Source organism: Hemitrygon akajei, chromosome 3 (assembly GCF_048418815.1).
Source record: "Hemitrygon akajei chromosome 3, sHemAka1.3, whole genome shotgun sequence".
In the NCBI taxonomy this organism is placed as follows: domain Eukaryota; kingdom Metazoa; phylum Chordata; class Chondrichthyes; order Myliobatiformes; family Dasyatidae; genus Hemitrygon; species Hemitrygon akajei.
The window spans coordinates 73,912,387-73,932,642 of NC_133126.1; the positions used below are offsets into that span (position 1 = coordinate 73,912,387).

At 37.1% G+C, this 20,256-nt stretch overlaps 1 protein-coding gene across 1 annotated transcript in view; it reads left to right on the forward strand.

The window, feature by feature from the left end:
• The window catches only part of ryr3 (ryanodine receptor 3), a 374,648-nt gene that overhangs the window by 309,822 nt on the left and 44,570 nt on the right, over positions 1-20,256 (forward strand). Inside the window, 6 exon segments of the mRNA XM_073040132.1 lie at positions 1,481-1,554; positions 1,817-1,834; positions 2,556-2,636; positions 12,166-12,254; positions 12,915-13,043; positions 16,957-17,061. Coding sequence (XP_072896233.1) covers positions 1,481-1,554; positions 1,817-1,834; positions 2,556-2,636; positions 12,166-12,254; positions 12,915-13,043; positions 16,957-17,061 — 496 coding nt within the window.

Here is a 20,256-nt window from a genome sequence, read left to right on the forward strand (position 1 = left end):
TTATAGCATTTGTTTTGCATAACCAGGCTGAAAATCACAAGGTATTCTATTTCAGTAACGATATCAATCACCATCAATATAGCTCCTTTAAAATGTAAAATTTTAGAGTGCTGGCTGATAATCTATACAAGCCTCCTGTTTAAGAATGTGAATGTGATTTATTTGCATAAGGAAACATGATAAAAAGGTTTCTAAAGTAAAAGTGGTCAAAAGCAGTTGGAAAACTGGTATTAATAACAACTGGGTTATTAATTTTCAGCTGGTGTGTGAGACAGAGTTAATATTTTAGGTCAGAACCAGGTAATGTTAGAAAACAGAAGATGTTTTAAATTGCATAGAAAGGGGAAGAGTGAAAAGAACAAATGAAATGACTTTGATAGAGTAGCAACATAGAGACAGATAACTTAATTCTATGTCAGTTCTGAAAAGGTGAACAAGGCTTGAATAATGGCAGCTAATCTATCTGGAAAAGATGTAAGTAGAGTGAGCTGAACAAGAAGAGTGGACAAGAGAAACATATGCAGGAAATGCCAGGTACCGGATGCAGAAGTTGTCAGAAACCTGGAGTAAATGGGAATGTCAGAAAAGACCAGGAAATTAGGTGGTACCTGTGGAGGGAAAATAAGTCTGAGTTGATGTTGCCTCAAAGCTGACCTTCTCTGATGCAAGAAAGGCTGATGATCTGAAATTGTTCCATTCAATGCTGAATTCCAACAGTAGGCCTATTTGGAAAATGAACCACCACAATTCCTTGAGCCTAGATTGGACTTTATTGAAAAACTATAAGAGGCCAATCACAAAGAACCTGGAATGGTGGTAATAGAGCAATCAAGTGACAGACAACTGCAAGCTTAGGGCCAGGCTTCTATAGTTAATAGCAAAGATATTCTGCAAGGTTTTTCCAACGCAGAGCAGAGATGACGTCTGTTTTTTTTCTCCACAGATGCTTCCAGGCCTGCAGAGTATTTTTTTAAATCTTATCTTTCTATTTCATATTCTTAGCATATGTAGTTTTACCTTTCAGTTTATTAATATCCTTTGGTTTTGAGGGAAGAGAGTGTGCTTACAAAAAAAATGTATATGCTACCATCTTGATTGACTTTAAATTTCTCCCATAGTGACCACCCAGTTGCAGCAGATGAAGAGGGCAGCCCAACACAATTTCAGGCTAATGAGAGATGTGCAATAAAATTGTTGTGCCCTTCAAAAACTAAATAATACAAATATCTCAGCCAACCAAGTATAATCTTGGACAAAGAAAACCTATGAAATATGAATTGCGATGAAGCAGACGCACTAGAGGGTTTTTTTGAAAATCCCATCTCTGTGCTATCCTGTGTTAACTTAGTTATATTTTATTTCAATGTGGTGATATATTGAATATCATTTAAAGAACAGTCCAATTTAATAATTACTCAATCTCCCCATAAGAGAAGCAACTTTTGCACTTGGTTCATTGTTTCCATTTATGTAATTTTAGCATCCTTGACTTGAATGCCTTTGAGAGACAAAACAAAGCAGAAGGTTTGGGAATGGTATCTGAAGATGGAACACGTAAGAACTATGTATTTTATCATGTCATTAGAACAGTAACAAGTTTATCCAGCAGAAATACGCAAATGTTACCGAATTATGTTCTGTAATTGTACCTTTATTATTTTAATACTGTGACATTCTCATTGTTGAATGTAACTTGTCTTTCAAGTTCATATTGTTATGACTAATGTTTTGTTATTTTATTTGGGATAATTTATTAATAAATCATTTACTCAGATTCTTTTCTCCTCCCTTGAACCTTTAAACCATTGATCCACAGTCGTTGTTCGTGAACATGGTAAATACATGGTTTGGATATTTTTGAATGCAAACTGACCAAATGTGCACCAGAAAAAGTACTAATGCAATATTAATATTTTTTAAAATTTGGAATTATCAACCTTTAATAACCAATGGATATTAATAGAGAGTTTTTTTCTGGTCCATTGAAAATGCTTATTTTGTGACTTGCATTGAGTATAATTTGAAAATGCTTGTTTGTTAGAATTCTTACAGACAACTGATGTTTGTTGATGAGGAATGCATTTTAAGATAAATCAAATAAAAAGGTTATTATTTTCTTAACATGGTTTGATTTAATTTTAAATCCTTGTGGATGCTGTTCGAATGCACTTTAGAGCTTTGTGTGTGTGTGTTTTTAACAGCATCAATTTTCAAAGTGTGTATTTGCATTAGCTTTGCACTTGTTTTTATTGTTGATTATTTATTGATACGCATAAGAAAGTCAATAATTTAAGTCTGTGTAGGAATATACATGAAAATGTTTAAAATTTTTAAAATTTGCCCATTCACCAAATGTTCTATTACAAAAAAATATAGTTTGAAAAAAAAATAAGAACACACCTTAAAGCAATGTGATGAATAGTAATTTTATCTTACAGTATCATGTGAATATTCATCATTTATTAAACCCTGATTTCAAATGGGTTCTATACTGGTGTGCTAAGCGTAAATGTATGTTTAACAGTACACTTCTCATTTTTCTTCAACCTTGCCAGCTGACAAGGTGTTGCAGAATGATGAATTTACTCGGGATTTGTTTCGGTTTTTGCAACTGCTGTGTGAGGGGCATAATGATGGTAAGTTCAGTTCATCTGTGAGCTGGCATGCATCAAAATGAGCTCAAGTACTTGAAAGTAGTGGAGATACAAAAGTAAGCTGTGATTACAAATGGGTTCTTATAGGAAAGAATCTTATTAAGAACAAACTTATTTGTAATATTCTCTGAACTGTGTTACTTTCAAAAAGTTATTTTTTTGCATCATTTGATTAGGTAAAAGTAATAATGTATGTACACCAATTATTCATGCAATGATGTGGCTTTAAATGCTCCATTCAGTTTTATAATTCTGCATTAGTTGGTTTCATCTGATTTCCCCTCTGTGAAACACTGAGTGGGATCTGTTTTGCCTCACTGACTATATTAATTAGCAACTTGAAGAAATGTAATGCTTGGTGTGTTTTGAAATTTGCAAATGATAGTTCTCCTTGTGACAAGGTGATAAATGTAGAAAAAAACTCATTAAGTAAATTTGCACCTGATTTTAATATGCATAATAAACAAGAAGTTGGTTTCTCTGTTGATTTAGTGAGTTTAATTGTCCAGTGTCTGAATCACTTTGATCAAAGGTTTATTCCAAATTCTGAACGCTCAACCTTATGTCAGGATCATATTATTGCCTCAGAGGACTGGCAGCTTGCCATTACTCCCTGTTGATGCATATGCATGAACAACTTGTATTTGGGCAAAATACCAATAGCATCTTGAGAAATGTACTCAACAACAAAAATTAAAGTCAATGCCCAATATCAAATATGGAAGGAGAAAACAATTAAAATGACAGTAAACCCTTACCCTGAAATAGGAAATGTGTAAACATAAAAAAGTATTTATTTTGGGGAAAAGGAAATAATTGGGCTTAATTGATCACTCACCAAAGTCTTCTATGTGGAGCTGTTACCAAAGTAAATATTACCATAATACTATAAGAGCAGAATTAGGCTATTCGGTCCAACAGGTCTGCTCCTCCATTTGAGCATAGCTGATTTATTTTCCCTCTCAGCTCCATTCACCTGCCTTCTCCTCATAACCTTTTATGCCCTCACTAATCAAGATAGTATCAATCTCCATTTTAAATATACTCATTGACTTGGTGTCCAGAACCATTTGTGGCAAAGAACTTCACAGATTCACCACCCTCTAGCTAAAGAAATTCCTCCTAATTTCTTTTTTTAAAAGGATATTCTTGTATTCCAAGGCTGTGCTCTCTGGTCCTTGAATCTAGAATTATAGGTAACATCCTTTCCATGTCCACTCTATCTAGGACTTCCAATACTTGATAACTTTCATTGAGATTCCCCTTTATCAGTTTAGACTCCATCAAACGCTTCTCATACGTTAACCTTTCATTCCTGGGATTATTCTCATGAATCTCCTTTAGAACCTCTACAATTCCAGCACAACCTTTCTTAGATAAGGGGCCCAAAGCTGCTCACAATGCTCCAACTGTGGTTGAACCAATTCCTTAGAAACTCACAGCCTTACACCCTTGTTTTTATATTTTAGTCATCTCGAAATGAATCCTAATGGTGCATTTGCTTCCTTTCTACTGACTCAAACTGCAAGTTAACCTTTAGAGAATTCTGCTTTCGGGCTTCCAAATGCCTCTGTACCTCTGATTTATGAATGTGCTCTCTATTTAGAAAATAGTCTATGCATTTATACCTATAACCAAAGTGCATGAACATACACTTCATTGCCCGTTCTCTTAATCTGTCCAAGTCCTTCTGCAGAATCCCTGCTTCCTCAACACTATCTGCTTCTCTACCTAACTATTTATTACCTACAAACTTGGCCACAAAGCCATCAATTCCAGAATCAGAATCAAAACCAGGTTTAGTATAACTGGCATATGTTGTGAAATATGTTGTTTTGTGGAAAGAGTACATTGCAAAAAATAATTTCAAAAAGTTGTAAATTACAATAAGAAATATACATATATAAAGTTAAATTAAATTAGTGCAAAAAAAGAGCAAAAAATAAAACAAAATAGTGAGGTTGTGTTCATGGGTTCAGAACTCTGATGCCAGTGGGGAAGAAACTGTTCCTAAAACTTTGAGTGTCAGTCTTCAGCCTCTTGTACTTCCTCATTAATGGTAGCAATGAGAACTGGGCATGTCCTGGGCAAATGGGGTCCTTACTGATAGATGCCACCTTTTGAAGATATCCTTGATGCTTTGGAGGTTAGTGCCCATGATTGACCTGGCTGAGTCTGCCAATTTCTGCAACTTTTGCCTATTCTGTGCAGTGTCCCCTCCATATCAGATGAAGATACAACCAGTTTGAATGCTTCTCACAGTATCTCTGTAGAAATTTGCAAGTCTTTGGTGACATGCCGTATATCAGAATCAGAATCAGAATCAGAATCAGACTTTAATCGCCAAGTACCTATGCACATACAAGGAATTTACTTCCGGCAGATGTTGTCTCTCTGCTCATAACAATAATACTGATAAATATAAATGAAAATATAAATTGTACATACAGGTAGTGCAATCCAAGTAATAGTTAGCTGGCAGTTAACTGTTCAGCAAAGTGACCGCAGTAGGGAAAAAACTTCTCCAGTGCCTATTAGTCTTAGTCTGGAGGGACCTGAAGCGCCTACCAGACGGAAGCAGATCAAACAGTCCGTGCACAGGATGGGAGGAGTCCTTTATGATGTTCCCCACCCTCTTCTTCAACCTGGAAGAGTACAGGTCCACAATAGAGGGCAGGGAGGCTCCAATAATGTGCTCGGCAGTCCTCACTGTGCGCTGTAGTCTGGTTCTATCCTGCTTGGTGGCGGCTCCAAACCACACAATGATGGAGGTGCACAGGACAGACTCAATGACTGCAGTGTAGAATTGCAGCAGCAATTCCTGAGGCAGACCGTATTTCCTCAAGAGCCGCAGGAAATACATCCGCTGCTGGGCCTTCTTCAGGATATCCTCAAACTCTGTCATCTGGATCATTAACCTACAATATGAAAACAGTTGACCCAGCACCAATAACTACAAAACACCACTAGTCACTGGCAGCTAATCAGAAAAGGTCCTTTTTATTCCCACTCCTTGCCTTCTACCAATCAGCCAATTTTTTGCCCATGCTATTATCTTTTCTTGTTTTGTTAAGCAGCCTCGTCTGTGCACTTTGTCAAAGGCCTTCTGAGAATCAAGTAAACAACATCCACTGAGTCTCCTTTGTCTATTCTGCCTGTTATTTCCTCAAAGATTTCCAACAGATTTGTCAGGCAAGACTTTCCCCTAAGGACACCTTGCAGACTTCAACCTATTTTATGTGTGCTTCCAAATGCCCCAAAACTACATCCTTAGTAATGGACTCTAAAATCTTCCCAACAACTCAAGGCAGTTTAATGGACATATAATTTCTTATCTTTTGCCTCCCTCCCTTCTCAAAAAATGGATTGAAATTTGCAATTTTCCAGTCCTCTAGAACCATTCTAGAATCTAGCGATCATTGAACTATCACTGCTAATGCCTCCACATTTTATTTAGCTACCTCTTTCAGAACGCAAGGGTGTAGTCCCTTTGGTACAGGTGGTCTTTTCATTTTCTCTTTTGAATGCTGCTTCTTCTTTGAGATAAACTGATTTTGTATCTTCCATATTACTCACAGAAACTCCAATCATTCCTGCTAGTTTCTTCTTCCAATAATCTCTGGCCAGATCCACTCTCGTGGTCTATAGTTACCTTTACTCAACTGTAATATTGATACATCCAGTTTTAGTTTGTCTTTTTTAAACTGCAGGGTAAATTCTATCACAGGCTCTTAAGGTTTCTTTACCTTAAGCTCCCTAATCAAATTTGGTTCATTGAACAGCACCCCATCCAAAATAGTCTTTTCCCTAAGTGGGCTTGACCATAAGCTACTCAAAAAAAAGTCATTTCATAGGCACCCTACAAATTCCTTCCTTTGGGACTCAGCACCAACCAGATTTTCCCAATTTACCAACATATTGAAATTCCCAATGATCTTCATAACATTGCCGTATTCCTTTTCATTTTCCCATTCTAACTTATTCCTCACAGCCTGGCCACTATTCGGAGACTTCTATATGACTCCCATCAAGGTCTTTTTACCCTTGTAATTTCTTAACTGTACCCATCAAGATTCTACATCTACATGTCACTTCTTTCTGAGGATTTGATTTCATTTTTTATGAACAAAAAAACCCCATCCCTTCTGTCCACCCACCTATCCTTTCAATAAGATGTGTACCCTTGGATGTTAAGCTCCCAGCTGTGATCTTCTTTGAACCATTCCTCTATGATGCCCATAACATCATATCTAAATGAAATCAATTCACAAAAGCTTTAAGTTGGTTAAGTAAATCCAACAATGTATCATTATTCAATTATTAATCAAAATACTGTACATCAGTAATGTTATTGGCAAATTTTGAAACTGAATTTTCAGGGTGATATTGTTTTATTAGAGACAGAAAACCATAATGAAACTGAAACATTGAATGTATTGTTCAAAAGAGGGATTTATAGCACTGAGCATATTTAAATTAACAACAGAAGATAGAAGCGAGCATGATACAAATCTAGAAAATGTAGTTGCATATTAACGTAAGCAGTTTGCCTAATGTCAGAAGGATATGTGCTTGTTATTAATAAGCAAAAACTAAGAACAAATTACTTAAATTGCTCACCCCATAACACTTTCCCAATAAAATTATTAAAGCATTTGTTGATTACCTTTCTGTAAAGGAAGTTATTTTAATGTTCATAAGTTATAAGTTTAAGAATGCATTCTTTGTGAGCACATTGCAATGGGCTTGTTTCTTATCTCGTACTGCTGACCCTGGGAAATCAAATTTACTGGTTTATTGGACACTTTTACTCTACGATTTTACTTGATCAAAGTTAACCTGGCATGCTACTTCCCTATGTCCACAACAGTGACTTCTGCTCTATCATAAGTGACTCAGCTATCAGCCATGAACTTCAGTTCTCAGCCACTCTCAGCCAGAAAAGAGATTGGGTCCCCTTTCTCCTTACTCTCCACCAAACCAGCCTACACATTGAGTAGACCAAGCTCCACCACCTCCTTCAATGAATTCCACCACCCAATACATATTCCTCTTTCCTTCTCCTTACCACTCTGAGCAAACTGTTCCCTCCATGATACCTTGGTTTCTTCCTGAGTGTCTACTAACCACTCCCTTTCTCGTAATGCAACCAACACCTACTTTTTTACTTCTTACCCCCTCCCAAACATATCCACAGATGAAGCAGTCATTAACTTGCACTTGGGTCAATTTAGTCTGATGCTTTTGTACTTCTGAATGTATTGACTTCTACGTTATAGAAATCAAATGAAGACTGAGCAGTTGCTTTCAGAACACCTATGTTCAGTCTGCCAGGGCAGTCCTGAGATGCGAAGTCATTAATGCTTAGTCCCACTCCTGCTCTGACCCTTGCCTTTGACTTTCTACACTGTTCCAGAGATGTCTAACTAAAATCAGCATCTCTCTTTTTCTACATTGGTATGTTATAGGGCCTGGGATATTGAACTTAAATATTTCTGAAAACTACCCTTTTTTCTTTCTCCCTGTTGATTTACTGTACCCCTTGTTTGAATTGGTTTCTTTCTTTGTCTTCTGCCTCTGACTGCTAGGCTTTAAAGTCAACAGCCAATCACCTACAGCCCTTCTGTTTCCATCACCTCTGTTCTTCTACAACTTAAAATCTTTTCTCACTTATCTCATTCTGATGAATGATCCTTGATCTGAAATATTAACTCTGTTTCTTTCCCCATTGATGCAGCCTTACCTGCTGAGTATTTTTAGCACTTTCTGCTACTGATTTGGATTTCCAAGATCTGCAGTTTGTTGTTCCAATTTATTTTTATGAAACCCTTTCAAAAAATTTTTTTTAAGAAGTTGTAGCAAGATTGCTCAAATCAACACGATAACATCTACAGATGCTGGAAATCCAAAACAATACAGAAAAAAATGCTGGAGGAACTAAGCAGGTCAGGCAGCATCTATGGAAAAGAGTAAACGGTTGAAGTTTCAGGCTGAGTCCTTTCTTCAGGAATGGAGAAAAAGATAAGACATCAGAGTAAGGAAAAAAAATTATGAGAAGTCATAGTAAGAAAAAGAATTGCCCCTACCCTTCACCCTCACTACTATTCAGAGCCCCAAACAATCCTTCCAGGCAAGGCAACACTTCACCTGTGAGTCTGTTGTGGTCACTTGCTATATTCGGTGCTCTCAATGTGGCCTTCTATATATCAGTGAGACCCGACATAGATTGGGAGACTGCTCTGCCAAACACCTCTGCTCCATCCACCAGAAACAGTGGGATCTCCCAATAGCCTCCCATTTCAGTTCTACTTCCCCTTCCTATTCCAACATGTCAGTCCATGGCTACTGTTGCGATGAGGCCACACTCAGGTTGGAGGAGCAACTCCTTATATTCCATCTGGGTAACCTCCAACATGATAGCATGAACATCAATTTCTTGAACTTCTGGGAATTACTGCCCCTTCAACATTCCCCATTCCCATTTCCCTCTTTCACCTTATCTCCTTTCCTGCCCATCACTTCCTTCTGGTTCTCCTCCCCCTTCCCTTTTTCCATGGTCTTCTACCCTCTCCTATCAGATTCCCCCTCATCCAGCCCTTTATCTCTTTCACCAATCAACTTCCCAGCTCTTTACTTCAACCTCTTCCATTCTCCAGGTTTTACCTATCACCTTCCACCTTACTCCCCTCCCCCACCATCTTACTCTGACTTCTCGTCTTTTCTTCCCAGTCCTGATGAAGGGTCTCAGTCTGAAATGTCAACTGTTAACTTCTTTCCATTGATGCTGCCTGGCCTGCTGAGTTCCTCCAACATTTTGTGTGCATTGCTTTGCTTCCATCAATATATTTTTTCTAGTATGTGTCATATCCAGTGGTGTAAATATTGTTTAAAGGGTAGTTTTATACAAAATTCTTTCATTTATTCTAGTGATGAAAGCATATGCAATATGTATATTACCGTATTTGGCGTATGCCCAGAAAGGATACATGGAATAAAATTTCAGCAGATTAATTTTAAGAGTATCAATTGCAAGAGAGTCTCATTAAGAATGGTTCAAAGTACTGATAAGAAACAATGCAGAAGATTATAATGCTTTAACCTCCCATCTCATCTTGTTAATTTACATCAAAATCCCTTGTTAATTCTGCAATAACACTGAACATGGCCCAAAACAAACATGCAGAGTTCCTTCATGGGAATCAGGGATAAGTGCAGTGATGAATAGGTAGGGGTTGGTGTGGTGGACAGCTTTGTATTGTGGAGGTTTACCTCAAGGATTGCTGCAGGAAAGCCAAGAGACTTGTCTGGTGGCAGAAAGGTAAATATATGTGAGGGAAGTATTAGAGAGGTAGGGGCTGAATTATTCAGAAATGGATAAAGCTGAAAGAGTTGTGACAATCTGAGCACCTGTGGAGGTCATTACAAGAAGGCCATGAGGATTAAATGGACTCTGAGGGACACTAGATTCAGCACGGTCATGGAAAGATCCAATCCTTAATCAGGTTGTGTAGAACTGTTCTTGTTCTTCCTGGCTCATGGGCAATCATGAAAAGGCACTCCTTGTTCCTTGCAGCATAATTTTTTTCTTTTTGGCAGGCTGAGGTATGAGAAATATGGAAGGCCAATGCTAATGTTGAAACTGAAATAAGAACTTTGAGTACACAGATGAGTGTGTTGCTCATGCCACCTCCTCTAAAACTGGAAGAGTTTCAGTTTGGAGATTTTAGTACAGTGCATTCTGGTTAATTGGCACACATCGGGACCAATACATCTTGGCACAATTAAGTGGCGGCCCCAATTAGCCGAAGTTTCATGGAAATACTGAAAAGATATTAAAAAGCTACCATTTAACTAATTTATGTATTAAATGAAATACATAACAAATTAGGGCACCACCAATGTCTCTACAGTCCTGGTATCAGTTCTGATTAGTTATCAGCAGAGGAATTCATCTGCCATGTTCCTTTGACTGACCTGTAAATGAACAAAATCAGTGCAGACACCTAGTGCCAATATTGAACTGCCTTTATACAATATTAGACGATTGCATCCTCTAAATCTTCATTTTCATTGTAACATTCAAGATGATTGTCAATACCTTCAAATTTTGGCATACTTCTTAACTTGTTGAAGTAGTGAAATAGTTTCATCTTCACTCCTGGCCATTTCTGGCATCTCCAAGCCAGAGTGCTTGAAACCGCATAAGGCAAAACAATTCTGAATTGTCTTGCTGCTCATTTCTCTCTAACTATCAGTGACAAAAATCAAATCTTTTTGAACACAAACACACACAACTGACGCTATTTAAATATTGGTCTCTTTAAGCACAATAGTGTCTAACGGGCACACAAATGCACGTGACTGCTGCCAGTTAGAAATTGGCAACACTCTCCTGCCTTACTTAAGCAGATCCAAATAAATGAAGGAAATCCTAGCTATTTCCTCAATTGAGCTTTTGTTCTTTAAGAGTTGTTCCAAATAAACAGCTGTCCTGATTAAATTATGGCCCAATTAACCAGAATATACTGTATTTTATTTACCCATTTAACATCAACTTGTTTGTTTCAAGGCACTGAGCCAATCTCTATCAACTCTAAAGCTTTCAACTCAAACATCTGACAGGGTCATTTAATGTTTTTTTTTCTTACATTTTCTGACATATAAACAACAATTTGCTTTTGTAAAGTCCTAGAAAGCTATCACTTCCATTAAGAGACAAAACCAAAGAAATTCGGAAGATTATACGCTGAAGTGTCTATAGTTCCCACTGGCAGCTATCACTTTAAACCAATCGGACTTGATAGTGCGTGCAAAAAATACTGAAACAGCAAGTTCTTAAATGATTTTTCAAAGGGAAACGTGAAACTATACTGCACTGATACATTATCATAATGAACAATGAAGAAATTACTGGTTATTAATTCATGTGAGAAGTTTAACTTGGTTGGTTGCAGCCAAATTCCGGTTTCTTCTTAGGGAATCCCTTCGGATAAATTGCTTGTTTTGTTGGTTCTGAGGAGACAGATGTGGAAATTGTAGGAATCATTGATTCTCCCATATTCAGGTATTAGGTGCCTGATAAGGTGGTTTGTGAGGTGGTGCCCTCCTTCCATCATTAACACTTCTCTTCTATGGTTCCTGGTGCATGGATTTGAAGTTCTCGTTTAAATCTCTTTCTCCACCTTGAACAGTCCAGACCAGAGAACCCCAAGGGTCATGGAGAAGGTTACTTTTCCTCAGGGAGTCTTTGAATCTTTTCCTCTATCCACCTGGTAATCTCTTGCCATGACAAAGTTTGGAAAAGTGTTTATGTTTCAGGACTTTAGTGCTGGAGAAGTTCCTACCATTTTGCCAAAGAACATGTTGTATCTTCTTTTAAGCCTCGATTATTAGTAACCATCCTATTGTTAGATTTTAATGCTGATTGTGATTCAAGATTTATATTGAATATAAACTCTAAAGTTATACACATAACATCTAATTGTATAATCTCCAATATTTTAATCCCTAGACTTCCAGAATTACCTAAGAACTCAAACAGGAAACACAACTACAGTGAATATCATTATCAGCACTGTAGACTATTTGCTGCGTCTTCAGGTATTCCAAAACTCTGCAGTGATTTTTGTAACAAAGTGGTTGATATTTATGATGCCCTATTTGTGACCAGTGCAGGTAGAAAAAAAATAATTTCTTCTGCAGTTCTTCATTCTCTGCATACAAAGATCTTTTAGAATGGCTGCTATAGACTGGGAGCCTTGATTATATTTCCAGTCAAAGCCACACTCCATAGAACAATATTGTTGATACCTACTGTATGGAATGCCAGTAATTTCTCAAGGATGGGCTTGAAAGAAAACATAGAACTCATTCTAAATGCTTTTTAAAATATGTCTCAGTAATTTATTGAGTAGCACTATTTTTACAACTTGGTAACATAAAAACTAAAATTTTCTATAAAATATTCTCTTGTTTTCCTGACTTGCAGAGAAAGCACTTATGCAAAACTCTTAACTTTGGGATATAATTTTATTTTGCAATTAAAAAGGGGAAGCTTGATTACTTTCAGGGTAAATTCTGTTAATCTAATACTACAGGTATTGGAGTGTTATGACAAGTGAAGAGAGAGACAGTAGAGGAACGCACAGAAAGCTGAGCATGCCAACTTCCTCAAATTCAGATTTAGTGAAGGCAGAAGTGTCAACTATAATGTTTTGTTAACCAAAAAAAATTAATATAATTTGTCTCATTAAATTCCAGGAGTCTATCAGTGACTTCTATTGGTATTACTCAGGAAAAGATGTTATGGATGGACAAGGTCAGCGCAACTTCTCTAAAGCATTAGCAGTGGCCAAACAAATCTTCAACTCACTGACTGAGTATATCCAGGTAACATGGCTCCTATTTTGAAATGTAGATTCAGTATGTATCAGATCAGTTCTGTATTTTAAATTAAAGGATTGCAAAATACCGGTACCTTAACCTTTGATATGTTACAATTCATGACTTTGTGTCATGGCGAATCCCTTTAAGGAATATAGATTAACTAGAATTTTCGTGAATTTTACATTTTCGACCTTAGCTGTATTTAAGTCCATTATAGATTTCATATGTTGAAGTACAATATCCATTCTTGTTGAGAAACATTTTAAAATAGCCTGAACATGTGATTAGAATTTGCATTTTTCTTTCTTTAATTCAAATACAAGAATTACATCTAAATGTATTTATTCTCCAGAAATTAAAGTTTATTTCTGTATCGGAGTGAAGAAGTAAACATGGGGAGTCAAATGACAGGAGTATTTGTACTCTGATAGGAACAGATTTTGTTTTGCAGTACAGATTAACAGTATAGAAAAGATTAACGGAACATTAAAAGGGATATGCATACCGTGTGTGGGAGGGAGGGGAAGCTAATGCTCTTCTATACGTACCATAAGGAACACAATATAATAGGGATGAATGAAGCCAACACCTTAATGTAGCCTCCATTAGAGTACACAGTTCTGCAGTATCCTCTACATAAAAGAAGAAATTTGGCTGAGAATTTGAGGGCAGCAGCAAAGCAACCATGCTCAGGACTGACCTTGAAGAAAGCTCCCTGCAACAATTTGTCTCTGCAGTGTGAAATTCTCCTTGTTTGACATTTGGTACTGTTCGTCATCAGTTCATAAGGATCCCTGGTGTCTAGCATTATTGAGCTAATTAAGCAGGCAATCACATTAAAGAATTAATCACAAACAGCAAAGAAGGATGGAAATTGTTTTCCGAATCAATTGTTTGGTGTGCTAAATAAAAGTAGAACAATATATAATTAATCTAGCACCTGAAAATTCATTATTCATAATAATATTAAAATTCTGTAAATTTTATAATATTATGAAACATTTATCTGAGGAAAAACATACACAAAATTAATTATTTTCAGGACAGATTGCTGAGCAGTCATGGTTCTGTACAGCTGATAACAGTTATGCATCACACCACTTTTCATAAGATTTTAGGAATACTTAGAAATAAGATTAGTTCATGCATCACTTTAGTTCCATCAGTTCACCTATTTCCTTTCATTGTTTCAAAAAAAAGATCAAAAATGAAACCCGCATATGGGGAAGAATTAATAGCAACTTCAGGGTTTCCTGTGGAAATGAATTAACAGTGAACATTTTGGGCCAAGACCCTTCTTCAGGACTGGAAAGGAAGGGGGAAGATGCCAGAATCAAAAGGTGGGGAAAGGGAAAGGGAAAGGGGGATAGCAAGAAGGTGGTTGGGAAAGGTAAGGGGCTGGAGAAGAAGGATCTGATAGAAGAGGAAAGTGGACCATAGGAAAAGGAAGAAGGAGGGGCGGCAGGTAAGGAAAAGAGGTCCACTCTGGATTTCCAGCATCTTCAGAATCTCTTGTATTCAGGATTTCCTTGTAAAATCACATGCGGAAACCTCACAACTGCTGCTTAATGCTGATGGTAAACACTAGTATTTTCAACATAATTATGTAGAACAGACAACAGTATGGCACAGGAATGGGTTCTGTGGCCCATAATATTGTGGCAAACTTCTTATGACTATAAAATTCAACCCTACTGAAGTTTTGGAGAATGTAGAAGTCAAAAACAAGACTTACTTATATAGCCCCTCTGATATACTTTTCAGAGCAGAGATAGGGATATTTGTTTACAAGATCACCAGGTAGAACTCTCTTACCTACTAATAAAATACTACAACAAAATCTTTAATAACCTCAGAGGCCAGGTAGATCACAATTTAAATCTTCATCCAAAATTCGACACCAGTGGCAGTACTGCACTAAAGTCATGCAGTGAATGTATTGCTTTTTTTCTTTTGGTGTGAGGCTGCATCTTTAATGTTCTGATTCACAGGCAAATTTGCAACTATTGAGGCCAGTACAACTTCAGAGTATATAACCGAACTTTGATTTCTGAAGAAGGGTTATAAGATTCATTCCATATCTTTGAATCATAATTTAACAAAAAATTAAAAAAGAAAAGATATGAAATGCTTATCGTATCTTCAGGGAATCTTGTTATCTTTTGCAATCAATACTTTAGATTTGAAGTCTAACAATGTGAGAGTATTGTGCTTGGGAGCAACAGATGGACTCGAACCTATTGTTCACATAACGTTTTACCACTGAGGTTTTCTTCAGCAATATGGATCTGAGTCTGTTGTTTAAAAGATACAAAATGACTAGTCAATACCTTCATTACTGTTCTATCACGCAGAGAACAGAAAGGGAGAAAGTGAGCTGGTTTGAGATCCTTAGTTTCTGTGAAAAGCATGGAACTATGTTGAGGGTTAAGGAAAAGATACTGATTAAATTGAATAGAGTATTTGTTGACAGTAATATAATAGTCTGTGAGTTGGAATACAGGATATATACCTTGTCCAGAGAGATCTTGCAATGGTACAACAAAGAAAGGCAGTTTCATCAGAATACGGGGTAGAGGAAACAAAATTCATGATAGAAATTACAGCACAATCTTTCAACTGGAAAGGAGGCTTTTGTCAAAATATTCTGGAAGTCAAGGACAGTTATATAGAAATCATATAATTGAATTTGCAGCGTCACAGCTGATAGGAATGACTGACGGTGAGATCAGCTATCCACCCACATAATGTCTGTGAATAACACCATCATTAAAGGAGCATTGTGTGAATAGACAAGTGATGAAGAGATTGGAAAAGGCGATGGTCAGATATAATTAAAAATAACTACTGTAGATTCTGTTTAATTGGGCCATTTAATCAGGGCAGTCGCTTATTTGGGACAACTCGTAAAGAACAAAAACTAATTGAGAGAATAGCTGGGATTCCCTTTGTTTATTTAGGACACTATGCTGCTTAGTTCGGACAGGAGACTGTTGCCAAACAGTTTCTAACTAGCATCAGTCGAGTGCATTTCTGTGGCCATTAGACACTGCATCATGCTAGGAGTGAACAGTTTTTAAATAGAGTCAGTTGCTTGTGCTTGTGTTCAAAAATCAGTGATTTTTGTCACTGATAGTTGGCAAGAAGTAAGCACTAAGGCAATTCAGAACTCTTTTGCTCACTGCGGTTTCAAGCGTTCAGGTCTAGAGATGCCAGAAACAGCCAGGAGTGAAAATGAAGTGATTTCACTACTTCAACAAGTTAGGAACTACAAAGAATTTTAAGGTATTCACAATCGTCTTGAATGTTACAAGGAAAGTGAAGATTTGGAGATCCAGTTGTTGAAGGCAGTCTATTACCTGTACTTAGTGACTGCACTGACGCTGTTCACTTAGTCAATTAAAAGGGCTCGTACATTGGCTGAGTTCCTCCACCAATATCTATTAGGAACTAATCCACAGTGTTATTGTACTGTAATGATATTGCTAGTACTCTAATTTCTTCTGTGTTTCATTTAAATACATAATTTGTTACTCAGTTAAACAGTAGTTTGTCTTTTTTTATATACCTTTTTAAACTATTTCCAAGAAACATCAGCTAATTGGGGCAGCTGTTAATGTACTGGTCCTGATGTGTCTCAATTAAATGGAAACCACTGTACTCTTGTGAATTATGTATGGTCAGCAGTAACTTTTTGGGAAGAATGTCCTTGTTATTATAGTGTAACTACTGTGCATTCAATAACTTTGAAAAATTGGATGTTTACTATGTTATCAACAGAAATCTAAATTCACACTATGTGAACTGTAGTGAATGATCAATTATCCAAGCTAATTAACTAACACATAAGTATCCTTCAGTGTTTGTCAGTGGCATACTGTTCTAAAAGAGATCTCATCTGCTTTTATTCCTGCAGGGCCCTTGCATTGGTAATCAGCAGAGTCTTGCCCACAGCAGGCTCTGGGATGCAGTGATCGGTTTCCTGCACGTCTTTGCGAATATGCAAATGAAACTTTCACAGGTATATCTACCTCCCGAGTGCTAATGAACACAAGTTTCTGCATTCGTAATATTGTTTGAGGAAATAAATTGCACAGAGGCTCTAAAAATCCTAGATTTGCTTCTGAATGGCCCACTTTGTCCAGGACCATCTATCTGCTATTTCAAATATGAAATTGAGATGTCCTGAATTGAACTGCATGTCCTGCATTTAAAAGAAAAGGATATTGAGTGATGAAAATTGTTCTATGATAACTGACTTTGACATCAATATAAATTAAGGTATGATAAGGAGAAATATATTCCACTTGTTGGAATTATACTGAGCATTAAGTTGGTGGAGGTCAAACATTCCTGCAGCAGTTACAGGGGAATGTTCTCAGCCCAACCATTTTCAGCCACTTGTTAATGACTTTCTTTCCATAGAGTTGAATAAAGGTATACTTGATGATGATTGCTCAGTGTTCGTTTCCATAAACTGCTTTGAAAAGCAACTGGAAGAATGGAATTCGAGGACATACAGGCATGGGTTCCGAAATGGAAAGAAAGACTTGTGCCATACAGACCACAGAAAACGGTCTCCTCTTGTTCAGTATCAGAATCAGATTTATTATCACTAATTTATGTGATGTGAAATTTTGTCGTTCTGCAGCAGCAGTACAATTCAGAGACATAAAAAATAGTGTAACAGAAGGAATAACAACCTAATGTTCATAGATTCATGGATCATTCAAAAATCTGATGTTAGAGGGGAAGAGGTTGTTTCTAGATCATTGATATGGGTCATCAGGATTCTGATGGTAATAGTAAGAATAAGGCATGTCCTTGATGGAGAGGGTCTTTAGTGATAGACACAGCCTTCTTAGGACACCATGACTTGATGATGTCCTTGTGATGGACATTGGCTAACCACTGCTCTTAACTTTAAAAGGAATAGCTCTTTACATAGCTTGGCATCATGTTTTATTTGATAGTTCTCCTTTGAAAGACCTTCAGGTGTATTGCTATAATAAATGTGCCATTACAGTATACGTTTTTATAAGTACAGCTCCACAAGTTGCACTAGTCCACAATCACTTCTGTAAAAATTCCAGTCTCATTGCCTACCTCTTAAATGTACTGAATATGCATCTTTAGTAACTACAAACTAAACTCACAGGAGTAAAATGTCTTTTTTCTTTCCAGTCCTGCTTGCTCAGATCCAAGATACTCTATTTTTCTCAGTTAAAATATCATCATCATCACACAATTTTAGTAATACGCTTTGCAAAATTTTTTAAAACCCAATCATGCAAAGATATATCTAATAAATGGCAAATGCCCTAAATGAAGTCAGTTATTCTAAGCATAATATAATTCTATAAAGTATTTAGATAATCTAATTTCATAAATGCAAATAATGTAGAGGTGCAGTTGTTGAATGAAACACAATATAATTTGAGCTTAAACTTGTTTTTTATTTTTGGAACATTTCAGAGGTAATTAATTGCACTTATCAAAATAGACTTTTTAAATTAACACAAGTTAAGAGATACATCAATTTCTGATCTCTGAACCCAAGTCAATAATAAAAATGAAGTCTGCATATCAAAAAATGTACTGATTTTGTTACTAACTTCTTACTCACCACCATCTTAGTGTGGACCAGTGAACAGAAAAGCTTGGTTAAAACTAAAATATTGAAGCTCCAGGAAAGTAGACCATGATACCATAAGACATAGGAGCAGAATTAGGCTAGGTGTCTTATCTACCTTCAGACCTTTCAGCTTCCAAGCTCCTTTTCCCTAGTAATAGCAACTGCACATCAGTCCTTTGGCACTCTTGAACTTCAGGCATACTGCTAGCATCTTCCAGAGTGAACAATGATGCAAATTACTTATTCAGTTCATCCACCATTCCCATGTCCCCTATTACTACCTCTGCAGCATTATTTTCCGGTGGCCTGATATCCACTCTTGCCTCTCTTTTACTCATTATCCTCTTTGATATTATTGGCTAGCTTACCTTCATATTTCATCTTCTTCTGTCATTATGGCTTTATTTGTTGCCTTCTGTTGATTTTTGAAAGCTTCCCAGTCCTTTAATTTCCCACCAATTTTTTTGCTCTACTATATGTCCTCTGTTTTGCTTTTACATTGGCTATGACTTGCCTTGCCAGCCACAGTTGTGTCATCCAGTCTTTAGAATACTACTTTTTTCTTTGGGATGTATCTATCCTGCACCTTCCAAATTGCTCCCACAAATTCCAGTAATTGCTGCTCTGCTGTTAGCTTTGCTGGTGTCCCTTTCCAATTAACGTTGGCTAGCTCCTCTGTAATTCCCTTTATACTAATAGCTTTAGCTTCTTCATCTCAAATTGCAGGGTGAATTCTATCATATTATGATCACTAACTCCTAAGGGTTCTTCTACCTTAAGTTCCCTATCAAATCCAGTTCATTACACAACAGTCAATCCATAATAATAGCCAACTCCCTAGTGGGCTCATCCACAAGCTGCTCTTAAAAGCCATTTTGTTGGCATTGTATAAATGTTCTCTTTTGGAATCCAAAATCAGCACTAACCTGATTTCTCTAATTTACCTGCATATTTAAATTCCCATGACTATCATAACATTGCCCCTTTGACATGCATTTTCTATCTCTCATTGTAATTTGTACCCCACATTCTGGCTGCTGTCTGGAGGCCAATGTAGAACTTCAGTCAGGGTCTTTTTACCCTTGAAATTCCAGAACTCTGCCCACAATGACTCTGCATCTTCTGATCCTATGTCACCTCTTTCTAAGGATTTGATTTCATCTCTTACCGACAGAGCCATGCCACCCATCTGCCAAGCTGCCTATCCTTTCAATACAAAGTTTATTCTTGGTTGTTAAACTCTTGACTATAATCTTCTTTCAGCCATGACTTGGTGTTGCCCCCAACGTCATACCTGTAAATCTCTAACTGTGCTACAAGATCATCTATCTTTTTCCATCTACTTCCATCTACCCTCCTTTAGAATGTCGCAGACCCAGTTGGAGATATCCCTGATGCTGGCACGTAGGTGTCTCTTCCACATCCACAGAGTCTGCATCTGCATCTGCTCCTCTAATTATGGAGTCCTCTATCACTACTGCACTCCTCTTCTCCCCCTTCCCTTCTGAGCCACGGCATCAGACTCAGTGCCAGCAATGTGGTCACTGCAGCTTCCCCCGGTAGTACTCTATAAACAGTTTA